A 24,528-nucleotide genomic window follows, 5' to 3' on the forward strand; every position below is an offset into this window, starting at 1 on the left:
ACCAGCTGACAAACCGTGTCGTATAATGCAAGTTTAATTAATTTCGATAAGTTTGAATCATATATGTTTGAAGCTGTCATCCCATAAAATAAATCAGAAGATTTTAGCGATCCTCGTGCAGTTTCTGTTATTCCCACAAATAGCACAGCTAAGTAGTCTTCTTTGTGGAGTTTAGACTTTGAACATCCAAAGATCTTCAAATGTTGTATAGATTCTGGTTTTTATATCCTACAATTTTTATCGGATTAGATAAAATATAAAATTTGTTATGATAGCAGTGCATATTTATTTTTACAATTTAAAAATACAAATCATATTTTATATTTTAGCTGGGTGTATTTCTAACATCGCTAAGCCAAACTATGCCATTCTATCTCCTGGTATCGGAACTACCATTTATTGTTAGAATATGACATCATATCTGTATCATTGTCACTGAATCCACGTCAACTCAGTTGATATTTCGCCATTCAAGTTTTCCAGATTATATAGACTTCATGGTTGATTCTCTGATTCGCTGCTAGATAAATGTCCATTCAGGAGCTGCTGTCTCAGAGTCACATATAGCATCATATAGCAGGAACTCCAAAGGCTGTGTAATCTATTTCGGGTTTCCCATTTCAATCTGCCAATTTCATTTCACTTTTTTTGATATCGTTTTGCAATTTATATATTTGTTGGTTCTTTTGGTTTTCTATATATTTTAAAAACACTTATCTTATCTGTAATTGGGTTTACAATGTGTTAACTTGACTTCGACGACGGCTACAATAATAGCGCATGTACTCAAATATGGAGCGCAGAAAAATGAAATAGAATAGTTCAGAGATAAAAACAACGCTGAAACCAAACATGAGACTCATAATGCCGCCAGTTAAAGCTAAAAAGAAATGTTAAATATATCTATATATATATATATATATATAGGTTTGTATGCATTTTAATGGTAACTTACACATATATTCTGTGATCCCCGTGTAGGATGATCTCACATTGCTGCGAAAGTAATTGTCATCGTGATAGAAATTGACAATGGCCAGATTCGTGCGTATATAATCTGTGGAGTAGTTCTTAAAGTATTCGTTTTGAACCTTAACGCCCCGCTGATTGAATGGTATGGTGGGTATAGAAAACGGATTCGGAAAGTATTGGATATCATGGCAGCTGGGCAGGCAGAGCTCCTTACACACCGTACTCTCACCATCCACAATTTCCGTTTCCGCTCGCTCCACACAATCGAAGTGAGACACATGGCACACGGTTGCATTGCGATAAATCAATGGCAGATGAAATGGTATGCAGTTGCAGAGTTTCACAAAGTGATCGGCATCGCATTCGGCCTCACAATTTCGGCGAGTGTAGTATTTGTAGAAGAGTAGTTCCTGCTCATCGCTAAATATGCATTGGCGCCGCTGGCGATCGATGCCACGTATATTTGCAACGGCCTCATAACTATTCGGCACGATCCTATAGTTAGTTTCGTGTCCAAGCATTATCGGTAGACCCGATTCCTTCAGACGCGCCTGATCGATTGAGTTATACATGAGCATCTGAAATAAGTCAAGCTTGAACTTGAAAGCATTTCCAAACATTCCAATGCTATAATCCCTTCAAAACTAATCCGATCTAAACATAATTCTACATTTCGATTAGAAATCGCGATTCTAGATTGATATTGATGTTAAGATTCTAAGAACATGATTTTCTGCTTTGTATACCTTAAATCCTTGTCCATTTGTGGATGAGCAGTAATAGTCATCTACATGGCCGTTGAGTACGATTTGTAGGCCATTTGCAATACCAACACCGATGCCACGTCGTGGATAGAAACCAGCTGGCAATTGCTTTGGATAACCACGGATTGGGTGCCAATCGATGGCAATATCCGTGAGTCCGTTCGACGAGGTGTAATCCCGTATCGTGGTCGCACTTTAATCATGCATGTATCACATATTAAATTGTAATCTTATCACTTTTGTGTGTTGTTTTGTGGTTTACCTGTGCTTGTACAGATAATACGGATGAAGAATATTGAAGACACAGCAGATGCCCTCATCAACGAGAAACTCCCGAAAGAGATCGGTACAGGGAAACGATTTCTGTTCGAAAATGCAGGAGACAATCATTTCATCGCATTTGTGCGAAACGTTCATAATAAAATTGGCAAACGTATCCTTTTTAGTATGCGGCTTAACATATCTGTACTGCGTATAATTGTAGTCCTGTGAGCAAGTCTTCTGCAGCATCGCATACTCCAAAGTTCCACTGAAAAAGGTTCCAAATTTAAATGTACAGAATAAATACATTCGTAAGCATTCTTCTCTTTATTGTTTACGGTTGAAAGTGTGCCACTTTTGAGTTGATTGCTTTGTTCATGCTGCACACAGTTATCGCTGGAAAGGGTATATCCTGTATGGGTGTCATCGTTGAGCTAATACCGATGATAACTGGCGTACTCTCCCATTTGTTGAACACATTCAATGCCAGATTGATGGCCACACAGAGCACGATTAGAAACACTTTGCCAAAATACAATTGCACCCAGCCGTGCAACCGACTGTCCCAAACATATTTCAATCCGTGCAACGATGTGGTACTTAGGAATTCCTTTGACCTTCCCTTCACACTGTGCCACAAAGTGTTGGGCAGCGATGATTTCTTGACAACCATTTTGGGAATACTACTGCATAGCTTGGGCTCTTATATAGTAGCTGGAAATTACCATTCGATGCAATTACTTAATTGATTTCCATTCCACAATTGGTCAAATGTAATTGGAGCTTTTCTTTAATGACTTTTCTAATTATGATGCACAAAAAATCTATTTAGCTTAAGTTGACCTAGAGTCAGCAAAATACCTAACGCGTTTTTTCAGGCAAGCCGAGGAGTAAAATATCCTTGTAAAATTGACAATGAGTTTGGTTTGAATATGTTTCCTTGTATAAAAAAATGTTAATATGCTCGAAGTCACCCGTTAACCAATGGTTTCCATGAGTTGATCATTTATTTATTTATCATATATCAAGCAGACATTTTTAACTAGAGAAAAATTTAGTTAGAAATATCAATATCAATTTTTGAGTGAAGAATGCTCTTTTGGCAGGTTGTCAAATCGTAACCGGAAGCGCAACTTTACCGATTCAAATTCAGATTCGGAAATGAAATTTGATATATTTTTCAAAGCATTACCGAGTACAGATAAAATATGGAAACAATTGCTAACCTTTACCAAAACCGGAAATTAAATATGAATCGGTTTGGCTTGGACTCAAATTCATCTAAACGATTAATTATAGAAAATTCATTGATAAGCTTTGACCAAATCCCAAATGAAGTTGAATTGAGAAAATATAAATAGTGGACAAATATGAATTTAATCACAATTAATACAGTTTGCTTTGCATTTACATATGGCTTCCATTGCTTTCTATTACACTATAAGCTAAGAGATGATGCTGCTCTCTCCGCGATCTGCTTGGCGGGTTGATTACTGTTGCCACTCGCATTTCCACTTGCGTTGCCACCGCCACTGCCACTGGCACTGGCACGCCTGTGCCTGTGCGAGGAGAGCTGGGCGCGGGAGAGAACGCTGCCATCGCAGCTGATGCAATGATAGTGCGTGTGTCGCAGTGCATAGGTGCACGACGGAGAGTCGCAGACCTCACTGCTGGCTATCTTGCGGAAGCCGGCGGATCTCACATACTCCAGCCGCATATGGAGGCGACGGTGGGCGACCACCTTATTGGAATCGGTGCAAACGTAATCGCATTTACGGCAATGGAAGTGCGATGATTTCTTTGGAGCTTCTAAAAAACGATACACAATTAATTTCACATTAAAAAAGTATAATAAATACAAAAAGCAAGAGATTATGGTGCTCTTATACTATATATTATATATATATTATATATCCTTGCAGACTTTAGCCAACTCACTGACTTCAAAATCTAATTCTTTTGTTGATATTGTTGTCGAATCTTGATGCACTTTTTGCTATAATTTGAGGAGCGCATATGTTTCTATTGGATGTCCTTGCTAGCAAAACGGCTTTTTCATCTTTTCACTGATCGTTCAGATGGCAGCTTTATGGTATAGTAATCTGATCTTTATAATTTTTTGTTTAGGTCTTGGCAGCAGAATAGTTCGTGTATTGATCAAGTTTTGTTCAAACCGCAAAAGAGGTTTATGAAAGAATTCATCCTTCGACCGATCATTGCTAAGGAAGCTATATGATATAGTAGTTTGATCTTGATGATTTTTAGTTAAATTATTTGGTGCATATAAGATCGCCAAATTGGGCAAGTATGGTTTAGATTTCTTGAGAAACAAACAAGTCTATACAGGATCTCATCTTTCGACCGATTGTTCCTATGGACTAAAGCAAAGAGATGGGGATATGTGCTGAGCTTAATCAAGAAACTGAACGGAAACAGACGGACAGATGGATAGACGAACTTGTGCTGATCCTGTCGGCTTTTGATGGCTATGAAGAATATGAGATGCTTCCTGCTGCCTTCTACAGACTTTTGCACAAGGCATACATATATAAAGAAGGAGAATAAAAAGTGCGCACCTACCCGTTGCAGATGTGGACGATGTGGCATAGGTGCAGTCAGTCACATGGCATCGCATATTGGCGCGATATTGTCGAAAATCGTCGCCCATCAGTGTGTCCATGCGTTCATGCCGCGCCGTATGTTGCACGAAGCGCGTCTTGTCACAGAAACTGTAGTGGCAGTCCCGACGATTGCAATGGAAATGCGACTGATGATTCCGATAGCCGCATCTCTCGAATTTGCAATCCTCATTGAACCGGAACTTGAGGTAGCCCGATGGTATATCCTGGTCACGTGCACGCTTAACACTAACTCGACTCGTCGCTGTTGCAGTTGCAGTCGCCGTTGAATCTGAATTTGAATTTGGTTTTGGTGCACACACCTCCCCAGCAGAAGATGTGGATGCAGTTGTTGCTCCTGCAGCAGCTGTTGCTGTTGCTGCAACAGCAGCAGCTGCATTTATTAGCAGCATCTTTTGCTGGGCGGCCTGCTCCAGCAGCAGTCGCATATCCAGCTGGCCAGCGGCCAGGAAGCTGGGCAGCAGCACTTGTCGCTGATACAAATCAAGTAGTTGCTTAAATTGCATTAGTTTTATACCCGTTTCCGTTTCCGTTTCCCTTTCGATTGCCATTGACGTTGCCGTTGCCATGGCCGTTACCGTTTCCGGTTCCGGTTCCGTTTGTTGCTGCTGAACCGCACGCATGCTCAGATCTTCCGGCTGATCCGACATGCTGTTGCCGCCTGCTGACTGCTCCACTGCTGCCGTAGCTGCTCCTGCTGCTGCTGCTGCTGCGCTTGCATTCTCCGGATAGAAGGTGCCCGCTGCACGAACAACTATAAATTATAAATTGCACACACAGACACATTGCATAAACCCAGATTGATGTCATCCCATTAATATTACGCACCGGACACCCGCTCCAAGGATTTGCTGCTTGCCGCCGCCTGCATCGAAAACATCAACTGCAATCAATCAATCAATCAACGATTATTAAAATGAAAGTAAGTGCAAAAGATCATAATTTAATGATAGCTAAGCCTCGAAGATAAAGTGTGCCTTATAAAAGGTTAAAACATTTCAGATTACGTTTTGTTGGAGACGAAATTGGCCAAATATCTCAAAGATTTTTAAATCGAATCATGGCACTTAATTGGCTAGAAAATGGTTAGAATATTAGACAACTGAAAACATATTATATCTGGGCTACTCCACATAGATGGTAAATGGTTGAGTGATATATAAAACTATAGAACATTGAACATCACTGGAATAGAAACCTATCTGTCACCTTAATTGCTTGTATAAAACAAGTAAGAATACTCTAGTCTAGTCTAATATAGATCCATAGATCAGTTGGGTCTTAAAAACATATCAAATTTAGTTTCTGATTCCGGTTTCATTCGAAATTTGACACCCTGATTAAAACTATCCAACTTACTGGAATTGGAGTGCGACTTTCAGGCAACTCCTGTGTTGAAGTGGCTTTTATTGCGTTGGGTCCATTGGCCAAACTTCTTCTCGGAGAGTCGACAGTCCAAACACGTGCTCTCTTCCGACTGTTGCGTCCAGGTGTGAGATCAGCTGCACTTGGAGCACTAATTGTTTGCGTTGTTCCACCACCAAGTCTGAGGGTTGCGAGGAGGCGTTCCTCGTTGCCATCGCTGGGTGCTGCCAGTGGGACACATGTGGCCAAATCATTTTTCTCCAACTTGAAACTAGTGAATATGGCTTGAGGCGAGTGTTGAGCCTGCAGCGAGATCGAAATATGATTTCCGAATGATAATTAATAATAATAATAATCTCATTTTAATATATAAATATATATAAATCATTAAATATAAATATTTGCAATATTCTGTTTGTCAGTACATAAATTAATGAGATATTGCCAAATAGCCATTGTTCTTCGAGATTATCTATATTTATTTTTCAACAATAAGAACTCGATGCGTTTTTTAATCCCCCCTCTCTCTCTTCCCTTCCACACTCTCCCACTCTCTATTACCTTAAAAATTGTAGGCGCTGTTTCCATGTTGTTATTGCTTTTTGTCATAGTTTCGGATTTATGACAAACAGTCGCAACCAGTTTATTATTTCCGAAATTACTGTTAATGTTTGTTGTTGGCCCAAAATGTCACTATTTAAATTTTGTTCACGCATCAAAATCAATAATAATTAAAAAAATTGAAAAAATAAGGCAACGGCAAAATAAAAACCAAATACAAAAAGAGAAACCACAAAATGACACTTAAATAAGGCTAGCTTACGAATACCCTATAGAAATAATTATCTAACCTAACCAAAAAAAATTATATAAATATATATATATAAATGGAACTATTTCCAAAAGCTTACATTCATTGCGTACATATGCAAATAGAAGTCTTTAATTACATTTTCTGGGGAGTAGAGTATAAAAAAGTCGTTGCAATAATTTGTGGGCATTCGCATTCATCAAAATAATTACTCCAAAATATTGAAAAAGACAATGAAACGTGTTTGGTTTTACCTGATAAGTTGTTGCTGTTGCACACACACACACAGACAGACACACACACATAGATAGAGTCATTCATATAAGTACACACACCTTATATGATTAAATACAATATATAGAAGTTATTGTAGTTGTGTCGTTCCTTTTAATTGTCATATTCGACTCTCGAGGGCGGTCACCGAGGGTCGCTTTAAAAGTGATGAAACAATTGAAATTGTAACTCATCAAAAAATACAACAACAAAAAAACAAAAAAACAAAACTCTGAATTGCTCACATTTTGAAACTGACTTATCATTGATGGAAACATTTTAGCCACAAGGCAGCAAAATGTGTAGAAAAATGTTAAGTTTTAAACTCGCACGCAAAGTTATATAAGAAATTGCCTTGCATCAATTATCAATTGGGAAACTCGGGTTTTGACAAATCCGAATTCAAAATGGAAAAATCTAACGAAATTTAACAAATGTTAAGATATTTTCAAAATGAATAAAGTCTGATAAAAGCCGTTCTACACTGAGACTATAATATTAAACAAATTATTTGTATTTATAAATACTTTTTTAAGTAGCTGTTTTTTTTAGCTCTCTTCCTGTGTCTGTGTCTGACAAATGTAGGTCTTTATTGCGCTTAAGCAGACGACTTTAGTTTATTACCCAAAAGAAACACAGAATACCGCAAAAGGCAATGCACAAAATATTTATTCAAATTATTCGATTCACACACACACGCACACATAAGTGACAATCAGAAAGATACAAAATAACAATTGTATGTACTTGGCCAACACCTGCCTCACACCTTCCCTCCCGGCGAGGCCCACCCACCCCCCTAAACTACGACCAAGAGGCTGACGCGTGGGCTTGATAATCGTAAGCACACACTTACTCACACACACACACACACACACATATATATATATATATATATATATATATACGCACTTGTGTGTGCAAGAGCCGACAAACTGGGCTCAAAAATGTAGAAATTATGAAAATGACAGTTAAAGGCACAAAACGTACGCCAGCCAGCTGAATAGAGGATTGGTGTGTGTGTGTGTGTGTGTGTGTGTGTGTATGAGGGGGAGGGGGGTGTGTGTTGTGTGTATTATTGTCGACAGACGGGCAAGTGAAATAAATGCGGAAACACTCGTTGTCAATATTAATATGACGAATATGGCAAAACCAAATCCGAAAACTCAATTCAACACACGGCACATAAAATGCCACATTTGGCACACCCCCTCCCCACCCCTCCCCTACCAATACCCACCCCCTGCTCACCTACTCTCAAAGCCTATCAATGCAAATAGGCGCAAATTCCTATGTGAGTGTATATATTTATATATATATATATATATTTGTATAGTATGCATAGGCATTAGTTAGGGCGCGTTGGAGGCTAGACAAACCAAAAAAAATAAATAAAAAAGAAACAATGAAAATAGTATTAAAGAAAAACTATTTTAAAAGCGATTAGAGCAAAACATTTTTAATCATTTCAGCTAAATAAATATGTAAATCATGTTAGCAAAATAAATGTATATATGTATTTATATAAAAGTCTACTTCAGTCGCAGATTTGTAAACAAAAAGATTTATTAAGTGAAAATCGCACTAAAATTGAGAAATTGACGTCAATGGGAAACTGTATACAGTATGTCAATAAAGTGTTTGGACACTGGACAATATTCATATTTTCATATATATATAATCGTACAATTGTATATTTAAAAAACGGAAAATTGTGTTTTTCTGAATAGCCATTTCTTACATCTCTTAATTCAAGTCTACATTTTTCTAATTTTTTTTGATTAAAATTTGTCCAATTTAAATTGTGCATTTTTTTATGTATATAAATTGGCTAAAATTAGCATTAGATTTTTTCTTACTTTTATTATTATTAAAAACTTGAGTTTCCAATTTACTTGGTTAATAACTTATACAATTTTGTTTGAAAACAAAATCCAGAAAATTGTTCTTTTTTTTAAGGCGACTTTCACAGACGGCGATTTCCTACATTTTCGGCAAATTTCTTTTTTGAGTGTATGGAAAGATCGGTGGAGTAAAATATTGCTCCGATTTTAGAAAATTGTCTCTGAGCAATTCAATGATATAATAAATATTTTTTAAATTTGCTGATTATTGAAAAGCAGTTCAAATTTGTTCACAGTTTGAGTACTGTACATAAAGTACTGATGAACTTTGACAATTCTGATTGTACATTGAGAGATAGTGAGAAAGTCAGAGAGAGAGAGAGAGAGAGAGAGAGATTGTTTTACTTACGCTTTTGTAGACCTCCACAAAGCGATTCTTTGGCGGTCTGCCGCGTTTGCGATTAAAGAAACCATCGATTGAGGTGATTTGTGTGGGCGGAGCGGCCAACTCGTTGCTCTCGCTGATGGTGGTGGCATCCACATCCGTTGACTCCGTGCCACTGCTGATGTGCTCCATGCTATGCCAGCGCAGTCGACCCGGACACTTCCCTTGCACCCGTTTCCCGCTTATCTTTTAGGTTTGAGGGCACTTGCTGAAAGCGACACGAATTTCAATTGCAAATTGATACCTTGGGAATGCAATTGGCAAATTGGTAATGCCAAACAGTTTTAGCCAAAAAAATAAATAATAAAAGACGAAAAAAAGCAAACAGAAACACAAAAATGTGACTCATAAGCAGCTCACAAGGCGGAGGTTAATGCCGCACAGGCGCCAGTCAGCAGAAAAAGAACACCTTAGTTGTGAGAGAGCTCGACTAGCAGATACCCTGCAGCCAGCTATTGCATATAGTCGATATCGATATCGATATCGATAAAAGCACAGGCTGTAGTCATATTTGCAAAATTTCTCTTTAAGTTCATTTTGCAATTGTTCTAATCTCTTTCGACTTATGCAGATATATATATATACAAATACATATAATTATATATTTATTTGCTTATCATTGTGTGTGTGTGCTGATAGTGGATTGTTCAATATGAACAGACAGCCTGAGAGACAGAGAGACTTGCATGGCTTAATCGACTCGACTTTTGTTGCTGATCAAGAATATATAATCTGCAATATATAATATATACAATATATAACGGGTGCGTCTTCCAACACTGTTATGATACATTGGAATACAAGTTCCGTTAGTTTTGTCCAAGATCTTTGGGTTTTTCCCTTAAAATTAAACTTAAATTTAACTGTTAAAAATTAATAAAAAATGTTATGTTAATTTTACAAATTTAATTTATTTTTTATTTATTTAAAATTTTAAATTTTATAATGAAAAAACCAAGTGCCTTTAATCGAATTTCGCAGAGTGTATAAACTTTATTGGATCTGATTTGCTTTCAACTGCCTGCATTTTTTTATTATTTGAATACACATTTCAATTGAAGATCAACAGATATTCCACCTTCAAATTGATCTTTATAAACATATTTATAAATGTTCATCTACAGTAGACACAATTGAAAGTATTCCGATTTATTTGTCTACTCTCTTTAAGATCGTCCACTTTAAGATTTGATACTCATCATTTGTATCCAAAATGGGGAACTAAGTTCAATCGTTTCTAAAATTAACACTAGTTATAAATAATTAAATATCTATCATGATTCTGTCAAATATGATTTATATATAATATATATATATATATACGAGTATATGTGTATGTCTACGCTTATCTGTTGCCGTGAACTAAACAAATTTGAGCAAAAGCTCGAAATCAACACCTGATCCAGGTTCCCCTAAAGCCATTGACATCGTCTATTATCAGTGGTACTTGATAACAGCATCGTTCAATGCATATAAAATGCTATAAAATGTCAGTAGTCCGACTCTGAGAATTCAGTCTCCATCTGTTTCTATTGACACCAATTGGCCATAGCAGGAAAAGATGGAATTAAATTGGGTTGCATTTACTTTATGCATAAGTCTGATCCTGATCAAAGGCGAATCCTCTTTCGTAACTACAGCTACGAAAAATGAAGTGAGTAAATAAGAATTAATTATATTAGACAAGCGAGTTATTCCAATTCTAAATTATATCAGATCTGCAAAGCATCAAGGATAGAGGAGGAACAATGCGGATCATATGCCTATAAGGCCATCAAACCACTGCTCATCTACATGGAATTGATGAGGACAGAAGTGGAAAACCATGATAATATAACATCCATTAAGAATAGCGAAATTGAAAAGCAACAATTGAAGATATCCCAACTTGAATTAGAATTGAGAGAGCAGATTAATAAGGGAATGATCAGCAGTAAGGACAATGAATTAAAGCAGTTACAGCAAAAATTAGACCAGAAGAATGAATGTGAAACTAGAATTGAGAAATTGAAAAACTATAACAATAGAACAGCAGGGCAGGACCCTGAAATCAAGGAGTTGCTGAAGAAACTAGTTGATCAAAATGAAAATGTCGATGCAATCAAATCGAAGGAGTTTCAGAAACAGTTGGAGGAACATAAGAAATCCATTGAGGAAAAGAATCAACAAATATCCAAATTACAAAACGATGTAAAACAATGTGTAATGAAATTGGAGGACCCAAAGCAGAAACCCATTATTAGTTGCACATCTTTTGGAGATGTTCCGGGGGCTCATCAAACCAATTTCTCTAATTATTCCTTTGATGTCTTATGCGACACGGAGACAGCAGGTCCTGGATGGACAGTTATCCAGCAGCGAATCGATGGTAAGGAAGATTTCAACAGGTCTTGGACAACATACCGCAAAGGCTTTGGTTCCTTTGATGGCGACTTCTTCTTGGGCTTGGAGAAGATCCATCGCTTAACGAGCTACAAACCCCATGAACTCTATATACATCTGGAACATTTTAATGGCGATACAGAATATGCGAGATATCAACAATTTGCCATTGCTGGCGAAAGCGATGAATACCAACTGAGCATAAGTGGACTCGGTGGCAATGTCACAGATATGATGTCACAATTTAACAATCAGAAATTTTCAACATATGATCGTGATAATAATGGCAGGAATGATGTCAATTGTGCATTAGAAAACCTTGGTGGATGGTGGTACCCTGCCTTTTGTGGATGGGGGTAAGCAAATGACTCTCTTCACCATCTCTCAAATATTTAAATGTTTCTTCTTTTATTCTACAGAAGCTTAAATTCAAAGTACTATGACAGTCATGATGACGGGCAATATGATGGTATACCTGGGCTTAACCCAGTCAAAAATGTTAGAATGCTTATTCGCCCAACATAAATATAAAAATGATGCAAATGTAATATGAATTGTACTTTGGAATTGTAAATGTAATTAAAAATTAACCCTCAAATAATTAAATTGGCACTGTAATTACATCAAATTTAATGCATTTCTACTTGCGTGATTTCAACTCTCTGAACGATAACTATATAACTGTATAAATACCTGAATATATCCATTATCTTCTGGTTTTTAAAGACTATAATAATTTCCTAGCATATATAGATGTTTAACTAATAATAATATTTGAGCTCGCATAATAAATTAGCATAAATAAATTATCACTGAAATGATGACAATTCTTCGTCTTTTCGAGATTTCAACTCTGCATCGGATATGGATAACTGTATAAATAGCTGAATCTAACCATCATTTCAAAATCTTCAGATTTTCAAAGACTAACGAAGAGGAAGAAGAGTTTATGGAATCTGATTCCGGTTTGGTAATGATGAGGATAACATAAACTGCGGAACGCTTAAGATTTATTTTAGAATATTATTGAAATATGTATATGGAAATTAAATGGCAACCAGATCATAATTTAGATATACACACATTATAGATCTCTACAGACAATATGCAATCCCTAATCAAATAGAAAATCGAATAAATATTTTATTTCTATATTTATTATTAAGTATTCCTTCGAGAAGAGGGTCGATTCATTTTTGAAATTCATGTTTCTGCAAACGGATACATTATTCAAATTGATAGAATTTAGAATTTAAACACCAACATTTTTTATTTTTATTCTATTTTCTTAAATTTTATTAATATATTCTTAAATTTTTGGCACGTATTTTGAAGAACTCGATTGAAAGACCTGCCACAGCGTTCTCTATCACTGCAGTACATCAGTTGCAACAGTTGCGCAAGTTGCAACATTGCATTGCAGTGACTCCTTTTGGCTGGGCTATTTCCAAGAACGGTTTGCATATGAATCATATTAAAGTGAAGATTGCATAAATTTTATGAATGCAATTCTGGAATAACTAACAAACTGCTTGCTGCAAATGGTAAAAGATAGTTTTTTAAAAGACTTCTTGCTTGTTAAAAGAGTTAAAAAAGAACAACTAATTTTGGTTGAATTTCAAATATTTACATTTTCAGCAATTGAATATGAATAAATTGAATTTGAATTTGAACATTTTGCAATCCATTCAAATCCATTATGGATAATAAGTTCTTTTCTCCTTTTCTCTTATTTTGTTTATATATATTTTTTAATATATGTAATTAGTAGTCCATTAGTTGTGCATTGACTAATTGGAATAGGCCATGCACTATCAGCAATTTTAACCGCTGTCTGATTGCCATTAATCGATTAGCTAACTTTAGTCTGGGTGCGTCCTTTAGTTCCTCTGGCCGGGAGAGAGATTAACGATCTGCATGCGAGTATTTTAAGTCACTTAAGTCATTTATTGGTATCCATTTGAATTACTTTACACACACACACGCACACACATTGTGAGTCAAAGAAAGGCCGCAACTTGAAACCACATGGAGTCTTAACAAAAGACTAGATTTCTCAGATTAGGTTGACAAGCAGCTCTCCTTATCAGATATTATATCTCGCTCACACACACAAACACACTCGCAACCACACACGACGAGACAGAGAGAGTGAGAGACAGAGAGAGAGGAGAGCCTGATTTTTCACCTACCAATCATAGAAGCATTATTTGAATTCTTTATATCGTCTACAAATTAAAACACAACTCGAGAAATTCACAAAAATTGAAGAACAAGTTAAGCGCCAACGAGACGCGTCTGTTACCGCCAAGCAACGTTGAACGAGTGGCAAAGGTTGCGCACAAGCAGCTCACGCGAAGCCGAACTAGACACACTTGCTGCCAGCCGATTGGCTCAATGAAAGCTTAGCTCAGGATCTGATCGCTTTTAGCGCGCTCTACGTAAGCTCGACGGAGAGTAAGAGCCGGCATGCTATTGGTTAGCTGAAAGGAGCGAGAGCACGTTTGGTTTGTGACACGGCTATGGCCTGTTAGCCGAGACATAAAACATAAGCTTGCGCCTCCTCCACAAGCCAACGAGAATAAAGAGTTGAATTATCTCTTAAAGCTTCACTTGAATCGTGTCTAAGAAAGCTCGTTTCTTTTTTTATTTAAATAAAAACATTTGTTCACATTTAAAAAATTTATTTTATTTTGTAGTTTTCTTTTATTTTTTACTCAACTTTTACACAGAGAAAAATGAAATTGCAATATATAATTAAGAACATAAATCATTAAATATAAATATTTGCAATACTCTGTTTGTCAGTACATAAATTAATGAGATCATGCCAAATAGTCATTGTTCTTGGAGATTATCTATATTTTGATTTCAACAATAATGACTCGATGCGTTTTTCAGTCCCTCCCCCACTCTCCCTCTCCTCTTCCGCACTCTCCCTCTCTCTATTACCTTAAAAGTTGTAGGCGCTGTTTCCATGTTGTTATTGCTTTTTGTCATAGTTTTGGATTTATGACAAATCGTTGCAACCAGTTTATTTTTTCCGAAATGACTGTTAATGTTTGTTGTTGGCCCAAAATGTCACTATTTAAATTTTGTTCACGCATCAAAATCAATAATAATTAAAAAAATTGAAAAAATAAGGCAACGGCAAAATAAAAACCAAATACAAAAAAAGAAACCACAAAATACCACTTAAATAAGGCCAGCTTACGAATACCCTATAGAAATAATTATCTAACTTAACAAAAAAAAATTATATAAATATATATATATATATATATATATATATATATATATATATATATATGTAGATATATAAAATAAATGGAACATAATGGAACGTACATATGCAAATATACGTCTTTAATTACATTTTAGGAAATAAATATTTATATATATTCTGGGGAGTAGAGTATAAAAAAGTCGTTGCAATAATTTGTGGGCATTCGCATTCATAAAAATAATTACTCCAAAGTATTGAAAAAGACAATGAAACGTGTTTGGTTTTACCTGATAAGTTGTTGCTGTTGCACACACACACACAGCCAGACACACACACATAGATAGAGTCATTCATATAAGTACACACACCTTATATGATTAAATACAATATATAGAAGTTATTGTAGTTGTGTCGTTCCTTTTAATTGTCATATTCGACTCTCGAGGGCGGTCACCGAGGGTCGCTTTAAAAGTGATGAAACAATTGAAATTGTAACTCATCAAAAAATACAACAACAAAAAAACAAAAAAACAAAACTCTGAATTGCTCACATTTTGAAACTGACTTATCATTGATGGAAACATTTTAGCCACAAGGCAGCAAAATGTGTAGAAAAATGTTAAGTTTTAAACTCGCACGCAAAGTTATATAAGAAATTGCCTTGCATCAATTATCAATTGGGAAACTCGGGTTTTGACAAATCCGAATTCAAAATGGAAAAATCTAACGAAATTTAACAAATGTTAAGATATTTTCAAAATGAATAAAGTCTGATAAAAGCCGTTCTACACTGAGACTATAATATTAAACAAATTATTTGTATTTATAAATACTTTTTTAAGTAGCTGTTTTTTTTAGCTCTCTTCCTGTGTCTGTGTCTGACAAATGTAGGTCTTTATTGCGCTTAAGCAGACGACTTTAGTTTATTACCCAAAAGAAACACAGAATACCGCAAAAGGCAATGCACAAAATATTTATTCAAATTATTCGATTCACACACACACATAAGTGACAATCAGAAAGATACAAAATAACAATTGTATGTACTTGGCCAACACCTGCCTCACACCTTCCCTCCCGGCGAGGCCCACCCACCCCCCTAAACTACGACCAAGAGGCTGACGCGTGGGCTTGATAATCGTAAGCACACACTTACTCACACACACACACACACATATATATATATATATATATATATATATATACGCACTTGTGTGTGCAAGAGCCGACAAACTGGGCTCAAAAATGTAGAAATTATGAAAATGACAGTTAAAGGCACAAAACGTACGCCAGCCAGCTAAATAGAGGATTGGTGTGTGTGTGTGTGTGTGTGTGTGTGTGTGTGTGTATGAGGGGGAGGGGGGTGTGTGTTGTGTGTATTATTGTCGACAGACGGGCAAGTGAAATAAATGCGGAAACACTCGTTGTCAATATTAATATGACGAATATGGCAAAACCAAATCCGAAAACTCAATTCAACACACGGCACATAAAATGCCACATTTGGCACACCCCCTCCCCACCCCTCCCCTACCAATACCCACCCCCTGCTCACCTACTCTCAAAGCCTATCAATGCAAATAGGCGCAAATTCCTATGTGAGTGTATATATTTATATATATATATATATATTTGTATAGTATGCATAGGCATTAGTTAGGGCGCGTTGGAGGCTAGACAAACCAAAAAAAATAAATAAAAAAGAAACAATGAAAATAGTATTAAAGAAAAACTATTTTAAAAGCGATAAGAGCAAAACATTTTTAATCATTTCAGCTAAATAAATATGTAAATCATATTAGCAAAATAAATGTATATATGTATTTATATAAAACTCTATGTCAGTCGCAGATTTGTAAACAAAAAGATTTATTAAGTGAAAATCGCACTAAAATTGAGAAATTGACATCAATGGGAAACTGTATACAGTATGTCAATAAAGTGTTTGGACACTGGACAAAATTCATATTTTCATATGTATATAATCGTACAATTGTATATTTAAATAACGGAAAATTGTGTTTTTCTGAATAGCAATTTCTTACATCTCTTAATTCAAGTCTACAATTTTCTACAATTTTGTTTTTTTTTTTTTGATTAAAATTTGTCCAATTTAAATGGTGCATTTTTTTATGTACATAAATTAGCTAAAATCAGCATTAGCTTTTTTCTTACTTTTATTATTATTAAAAACTTGAGTTTCCAATTTACTTGGTTAATAACTTATACAATTTTGTTTGAAAACAAAATCCAGAAAATTGTTCTTTTTTTAAGGCGACTTTCACAGAAGGGCGATTTTCTACATTTTCGGTAATTTCTTTTTTGAGTGTATGGAAAGATAGATGGGGTAAAATATTGCTCCGATTTTAGAAAATTGTCTCTGAGCAATTCAATGATATAATAAATATTTTTTAAATTTGCTGATTATTGAAAAGCAGTTCAAATTTGTTCACAGTTTGAGTACTGTACATAAAGTACTGATGAACTTTGACAATTCTGATTGTACATTGAGAGATAGTGAGAAAGTCAGAGAGAGAGAGAGAGAGAGAGAGATTGTTTTACTTACGCTTTTGTAGACCTCCACAAAGCGATTCTTTGGCGGTCTGCCGCGTTTGCGATTAAAGAAACCATCGATTGAGGTGATTTGTGTGGGCGGAGCGGCCAACTCGTTGCTCTCGCTGATGGTGGTGGCATCCACATCCGTTGACTCCGTGCCACTGCTGATGTGCTCCATGCTATGCCAGCGCAGTCGACCCGGACACTTCCCTTGCACCCGTTTCCCGCTTATCTTTTAGGTTTGAGGGCACTTGCTGAAAGCGACACGAATTTCAATTGCAAATTGATACCTTGGGAATGCAATTGGCAAATTGGTAATGCCAAACAGTTTTAGCCAAAAAAATAAATAATAAAAGACGAAAAAAAGCAAACAGAAACACAAAAATGTGACTCATAAGCAGCTCACAAGGCGGAGGTTAATGCCGCACAGGCGCCAGTCAGCAGAAAAAGAACACCTTAGTTGTGAGAGAGCTCGACTAGCAGATACCCTGCAGCCAGCTATTGCATATAGTCGATATCGATATCGATATCGATAAAAGCACAGGCTGTAGTCATATTTGCAAAATTTCTCTTTAAGTTCATTTTGCAATTGTTCTTATTTCTTTCGACTTATGCAGATATATATATATATACAAATACATATAATTATATATTTATTTGCTTATCATTGTGTGTGTGTGCTGATAGTGGATTGTTCAATATGAACAGACAGCCTGAGAGACAGAGAGACAGAGAGACTTGCATGGCTTAATCGACTCGGCTTTTGTTGCTGATCAAGAATATATAATCTGCAATATATAATATATACACCCGTAACGGGTGCGTCTTCCAACACTGTTATGATACATTGGAATACAAGTTCCGTTAGTTTTGTCAAAGATCTTTGGGTTTTTCCCTTCGTATGGTTTAATTATTGGTAATAAACAGATGTATACAAATTTGGAATGGGCATGGAAAAAAACACTCTAACCTGAGGAAGTAGCGAAGATCCTTGTTTACAAATATCAATTATATTATGTGGATCGGCATCAATTATATTATGTCGATCGGCAATTGATGATTTGTTAAAATTAAAAGAAAACTAAAACAAATAATGCTAAAAAACCAACATCAAACAATTATCACACAGGTAGAAATCTGCAATCTTATGGCCTGGGTCCAGCCCATAAAAGTGCTACGGCATCTAATATTCGATTTGATTTAAGGTTACAAATATCGAAACATCGTGTTCAACAAATTTGATCAGAAAGTACTCGATTGGTTTGGAAGACAATGAGAGAGAAAATGAGTAGCTACGAAGGCCGAAAGCTATCTGAGTTCTGAATAGTTGTTGAATCGATGTCAATTCGAATTTTATTAGTTATAAACAAATCTGGAGGCGGAACACATTATTAAGTTGCTATTTTCATATTATATTAATTTTATTAGCACTGCCTTTAATCGAATTTCGCAACTTAACCTTAAAATTAAACTTGAACTTAACTGTTAAAAATTAATACAAAATGTTATGTTAATTTTACAAATTTAATTCCTTTTTTATTTGACGTGCATTTAAAACAGCTAACTTTTGTGGAAAACATTTTTTTAATTTTATTTTAAATTTTATAATGAAAAAACCAAGTGCCTTTAATCGAATTTCGCGGAGTGTATAAACTTTATTGGGTCTGATTTGCTTCCAACTGCCTGCATTTCTTTATTATTGGAATTCACATTTCAAATGAAGATCAACAGATATTCCATCTTCAAACTGAACTTAAACATATTTATATATGTTCATCTACAGTAGACACAATTGAAAGTATTCCCATTTATTTGTCTACTCTCTTTAAGATTTGATACTCATCATACATATTTATAAATGGGGAACTAAGTTCAATCGTTTCTAAAATGAGCACTAGTTCAGTTATAAATAATTAAATATCTATTATGATTCTGTCAAATAAAATTTGATGCTATTGCGAAATAAATATATATATATATATATATATATATATATATATATATATATATATAGGTCACACTTGTCTGTCTACGCTTATCTGTTGCCGTGAACTAAACAAATTTGAGCAAAAGCTCGAAATTAGAACCTGATCCAGGTTCCTCTAAAGCCATTGACGTCGTCTATTATCAGTGGTACTTGACAACATCGTTCAATGCATATAAAATGCTATAAAATGTCGGTAGTCCAACTCAGAAAAATTAGTCTCATCTGTTTCTATTGACACCAATTGGCCATAGTAGGAAAAATGGAATTAAATTGGGTTTCATTTACTTTATGCATAAGTCTGATCCTGATCAAATGCGAATCCTCTTTCGCAACTACAGCTACGACAAATGAAGTGAGTAAATAAGAATTAATTATGTTAGAGAAGCGAGTTATTCCAATTCTAAATTATATCAGATCTGCAAAGCATCAAGGAGAGAGGAGGAACAATGCGGATCATATGCCTATAAGGCCATCAAACCACTGCTCATCTACATGGAATTGATGAGGACAGAAGTGGAGAGCTATGGTAATAAAACGTTCATTAAGAATAGAGAAATAGAAGAGAAACAATTGAAGATATCCAAACTTGAATCAGAATTAACAGAGCAGATTAATAAGGGATTGATCAGCAGTAGAGACAATGAATTAACGCAGCAAAAGTTAGACCAGCAAAATGTATATAAAACTATCATTCAGGAACTGAGAGAGTCGCAGAAGAAACTAGTTGATCAAAATGAAAATGTCGCCACCATACAGGAATTGAGAAATCAGATAGATTTATACAAGAATAACAATGACAATTTGCAATCAATCAGGAATGAATTAAACAATTTGCAATCAATTAGGATTGAATTAAATAAGCTCAATTCACAGAAATATGCGGAATGCACAAGTGATTTAATCACCAAACAAAAACTTCAAATCGACAGCGATGCAATCAAATTGCAGGAGCTTAAGAAACAGTTGGATGAACAAAAGATAAATATTGACCAAAAGAACCAAGAAATATCCAAATTAAAATATCATATTAATAGCGATGCGAACAAATCGAAGGAGTTTCAGAAACAGTTGGAGGAACAAAAGAAAAATATTGACCAAAAGAACCAAGAAATATCCAAATTAAAAGATCATATTAATAGCGATGTGAACAAATCGAAGGAGTTTCAGAAACAGTTGGAGGAACAAAAGAAAAATATTGACCAAAGGAACCAAGAAATATCAAAATTAAAAGCTCAAATTAATGACGAGGCAGTCAAATCGGAGGAGTTTCAAAAACAGTTGGAGGAACAAAAGAAAAATATTGACCAAAAGAACCAAGAAATATCCAAATTAAAAGATCATATTAATAGCGATGCGAACAAATCGAAGGAGTTTCAGAAACAGTTGGAGGAACAAAAGAAAAATATTGACCAAAAGAACCAAGAAATATCCAAATTAAAAGATCATATTAATAGCGATGCGAACAAATCGAAGGAGTTTCAGAAACAGTTGGAGGAACAAAAGAAAAATATTGACCAAAAGAACCAAGAAATATCCAAATTAAAAGATCATATTAATAGCGATGCGAACAAATCGAAGGAGTTTCAGAAACAGTTGGAGGAACAAAAGAAAAATATTGACCAAAAGAACCAAGAAATATCCAAATTAAAAGCTCAAATTAATGACGAGGCAGTCAAATCGGAGGAGTTTCAAAAACAGTTGGAGGAACAAAAGAAAAATATTGACCAAAAGAACCAAGAAATATCCAAATTAAAAGATCATATTAATAGCGATGCGAACAAATCGAAGGAGTTTCAGAAACAGTTGGAGGAACAAAAGAAAAATATTGACCAAAAGAACCAAGAAATATCCAAATTAAAAGATCATATTAATAGCGATGCGAACAAATCGAAGGAGTTTCAGAAACAGTTGGAGGAACAAAAGAAAAATATTGACCAAAAGAACCAAGAAATATCCAAATTAAAAGATCATATTAATAGCGATGCGAACAAATCGATGGAGTTTCAGAAACAGTTGGAGGAACAAAAGAAAAATATTGACCAAAAGAACCAAGAAATATCCAAATTAAAAGATCATATTAATGACGAGGCAGTCAAATCGGAGGAGTTTCAAAAACAGTTGGAGGAACAAAAGAAAAATATTGACCAAAAGAACCAAGAAATATCCAAATTAAAAGATCATATTAATAGCGATGCGAACAAATCGAAGGAGTTTCAGAAACAGTTGGAGGAACAAAAGAAAAATATTGACCAAAAGAACCAAGAAATATCCAAATTAAAAGATCATATTAATAGCGATGCGAACAAATCGAAGGAGTTTCAGAAACAGTTGGAGGAACAAAAGAAAAATATTGACCAAAAGAACCAAGAAATATCCAAATTAAAAGATCATATTAATAGCGATGCGAACAAATCGAAGGAGTTTCAGAAACAGTTGGAGGAACAAAAGAAAAATATTGACCAAAAGAACCAAGAAATATCCAAATTAAAATATCATATTAATAGCGATGCGAACAAATCGAAGGAGTTTCAGAAACAGTTGGAGGAACAAAAGAAAAATATTGACCAAAAGAACCAAGAAATATCCAAATTAAAAGATCATATTAATAGCGATGCGAACAAATCGAAGGAGTTTCAGAAACAGTTGGAGGAACAAAAGAAAAATATTGACCAAAAGAACCAAGAAATATCCAAATTAAAAGATCATATTAATAGCGATGCGAACAAATCGAAGGAGTTTCAGAAACAGTTGGAGGAACAAAAGAAAAATATTGACCAAAAGAACCAAGAAATATCCAAATTAAAAGATCATATTAATAGCGATGCGATCAAATCGAAGGAGTTTCAGAAACAGTTGGAGGAACAAAAGGAAAATATTGACCAAAGGAACCAAGAAATATCAAAATTAAAAGATCATATTAATAGCGAGGCAGTCAAATCGAAGGTGTTTCAAAAACAGTTGGAGGCAGATAAGAAAAACATTGACCAAAGGAACCAACACATATCCCAATTAATAGGTCAAATTAATAGAGATGCGATCGAATCGAATGAGTTTCAGAAACAGTTGGAGGAAGATAAGAAAAACATTGACCAAAGGAACCAACAAATATCCAATCTCCAACAACAGTTGGAGGAACATAAGAAAACCATTGGGAAAATGAATAGAAAAATATGCAGATTAAAAAAGAATGTAAAAAAATATAAAAAATATTATTATAATAATGACTCGGACTATTCATATTATTAACTGTTTTCTTCTTTTCTTCTCCAGTTACTTAAATTAATATAACACGTTTCCAAATTACTATAACACGATTAATGGCTAAATCATCTCTCTTAGGTATATCTTGGAATAACGCATTCAGAAATGTTAAAATGCTTATTCGCCCAACATGTATATAAAAATGATGCAAATGTAATATGAATTGTACTTTGGAATTGTAAATGCAATTAAAAATTAACTCTCAAATAATTAAATTAACACTGTAATTACATCAAATTTTATGAATTTCTACTTCCGTGGTTTCAACTCTCCGAAGGATAACTATATAACTTTATAAATACCTGAATATATCTTCTGGTTTTTAAAGACTATAATAATTTCCTAGCAAATATAGATGTTTAACTAATATAATATATGTGCTCGCTTCGCTTATCATGCTGCACGCTTCTCACACCTCCACCCCTCATCTTATCAAATTTGCAGCTTCTAATTCCATATAAAAAAAATTACTTCTTTGGGAAATTTGTCTTGGGAGCAGTGCGCGATAGAAACAGATTTAATGGCTGACCTATTCAAGTGGCGAGGGGTGTACCGATTGGGTTTTATGATGACTGGAAGAGAGATGGTATATTTTGGCGTAACCCAGTCAAAAATGTCAAAATTCTTATACGCTCAGCAAAAATATAAAATTGTTTGAATTGTATTTACCAATTATAAATAAATTTACATGATTTTTCAAATAAATAAATTAGCATTGAAATGATGACTGTTCCTCGTCTTTTCGAGATTTCAACTCTGCATCGGATATGGATAACTGTAAAAATAGCTGAATCTAACCATCATTTCTATATCTTCAGATTTTCAAAGACTAAAGAAGAGGAAGAAGAGTTTATGGAATCTGATTCCGGTTTGGTAATGATGAGGATAACATAAACTGCGGAACGCTTAAGATTTATTTTAGAATATTATTGAAATATATATATGGAAATTAAATGGCAATCAGATCATAATTTATATATATACACATTATAGATCTCTACAGACAATATACAATCCCTACTCAAATAGAAAATAGAATAAATATTTTATTTCTATATTTATTATTCGGTATTCCTTCGAGAAGACTATCGATTCATTTTTGAAACTCATGTTTCTGCAAACGGATACATTTTTCAAATTGATAGAATTTAGAATTTAAACACCAACATTTTTTAATTTTATTCTATTTTCTTAAATTTTTGGGACGTATTTTGAAGTTTTTTAAAAGACTTCTTGCTTGTTAAAAGAGTTAAAAAAGAACAACTAATTTTGGTTGAATTTTAAATATTTACATTTTCAGCAATTGAATATGAATAAATTGAATTTGAATTTGAACATTTTGCAATCCATTCAAATCCATTATGGATAATAAGTTCTTTTCTCCTTTTCTCTTATTTTGTTTATATATATTTTTTAATATATGTAATTAGCAGTCCATTAGTTGTGCATTGACTAATTGGAATAGGCCATGCACTAGCAGCAATTTTAACCGCTGTCTGATTGCCATTAATCGATTAGCTAACTTTAGTCTGGGTGCGTCCTTTAGTTCCTCTGGCCGGGAGAGAGATTAACGATCTGCATGCGAGTATTTTAAGTCACTTAAGTCATTTATTGGTATCCATTTGAATTACTTTACACACACACACGCACACACATTGTGAGTCAAAGAAAGGCCGCAACTTGAAACCACATGGAGTCTTAACAAAAGACTAGATTTCTCAGATTACGTTGACAAGCAGCTC

The 24,528-nt window shown here is 34.8% G+C and overlaps 3 protein-coding genes across 6 annotated transcripts in view; 1 reads left to right on the plus strand and 2 right to left on the minus strand.

The window, feature by feature from the left end:
• Positions 1–103: 103 nt before the first annotated feature.
• LOC6558942 (pickpocket protein 28) lies at positions 104–2,670 on the minus strand. Its single transcript, XM_032743308.1, has 5 exons — positions 2,336–2,670; positions 1,999–2,265; positions 1,719–1,929; positions 993–1,550; positions 104–124 (listed from the first exon to the last, which is right to left on the minus strand). Exons 1-5 carry the CDS (start codon positions 2,668–2,670, stop codon positions 104–106), a joined length of 1,392 nt encoding a protein of 463 aa, XP_032599199.1.
• Positions 2,671–3,355: 685 nt separating this feature from the next.
• LOC6558937 overlaps positions 3,356–24,528 on the minus strand; it is a 30,510-nt gene continuing 9,337 nt past the window's right edge. For 2 of the 4 annotated variants that reach the window (XM_043215490.1, XM_043215491.1), the window contains 6 exons: positions 17,549–17,792; positions 9,339–9,582; positions 5,996–6,304; positions 5,465–5,519; positions 4,578–5,390; positions 3,356–3,806 (listed from right to left, as the gene is read on the minus strand). In XM_043215490.1, coding sequence (XP_043071425.1) covers positions 3,436–3,806; positions 4,578–5,390; positions 5,465–5,519; positions 5,996–6,304; positions 9,339–9,506 — 1,716 coding nt within the window. In that variant the 5' untranslated portion in view covers positions 9,507–9,582; positions 17,549–17,792 and the 3' untranslated portion in view covers positions 3,356–3,435. Of the gene's footprint in view, positions 3,807–4,573; positions 5,391–5,464; positions 5,520–5,995; positions 6,305–9,338; positions 9,583–13,948; positions 14,087–17,548; positions 17,793–24,528 lie in introns of those variants that run through there. The other 2 variants (XM_001984739.3, XM_043215492.1) reach the window with 2 other exon arrangements.
• LOC116806521 (angiopoietin-related protein 7-like) lies at positions 10,936–12,373 on the plus strand. The gene is made up of 3 exons (XM_032743307.1): positions 10,936–11,028; positions 11,091–12,112; positions 12,176–12,373. Exons 1-3 carry the CDS (start codon positions 10,936–10,938, stop codon positions 12,279–12,281), a joined length of 1,221 nt encoding a protein of 406 aa, XP_032599198.1. The 3' UTR covers positions 12,282–12,373.

This window comes from Drosophila grimshawi, unplaced genomic scaffold, assembly GCF_018153295.1.
Source record: "Drosophila grimshawi isolate 15287-2541.00 unplaced genomic scaffold, ASM1815329v1 contig_44, whole genome shotgun sequence".
Classification (NCBI taxonomy): Eukaryota; Metazoa; Arthropoda; class Insecta; order Diptera; family Drosophilidae; genus Drosophila; species Drosophila grimshawi.

Coding starts and splice junctions, on each gene's coding strand:
- LOC116806521 (XM_032743307.1), top strand. CDS start 10,936: ATGGAATTAAATTGGGTTGCATTTACTTTATGCATAAGTCTGATCCTG. Junction 11,029..11,090: donor CTACAGCTACGAAAAATGAA/GTGAGTAAATAA, acceptor AAATTATATCAG/ATCTGCAAAGCATCAAGGAT. Junction 12,113..12,175: donor CCTGCCTTTTGTGGATGGGG/GTAAGCAAATGA, acceptor TTTATTCTACAG/AAGCTTAAATTCAAAGTACT.
- LOC6558942 (XM_032743308.1), bottom strand. CDS start 2,670: ATGGTTGTCAAGAAATCATCGCTGCCCAACACTTTGTGGCACAGTGTG. Junction 1,551..1,718: donor CAAATGGACAAGGATTTAAG/GTATACAAAGCA, acceptor GACTTATTTCAG/ATGCTCATGTATAACTCAAT. Junction 125..992: donor ACAATTACTTTCGCAGCAAT/GTGAGATCATCC, acceptor TGGGAATAACAG/AAACTGCACGAGGATCGCTA.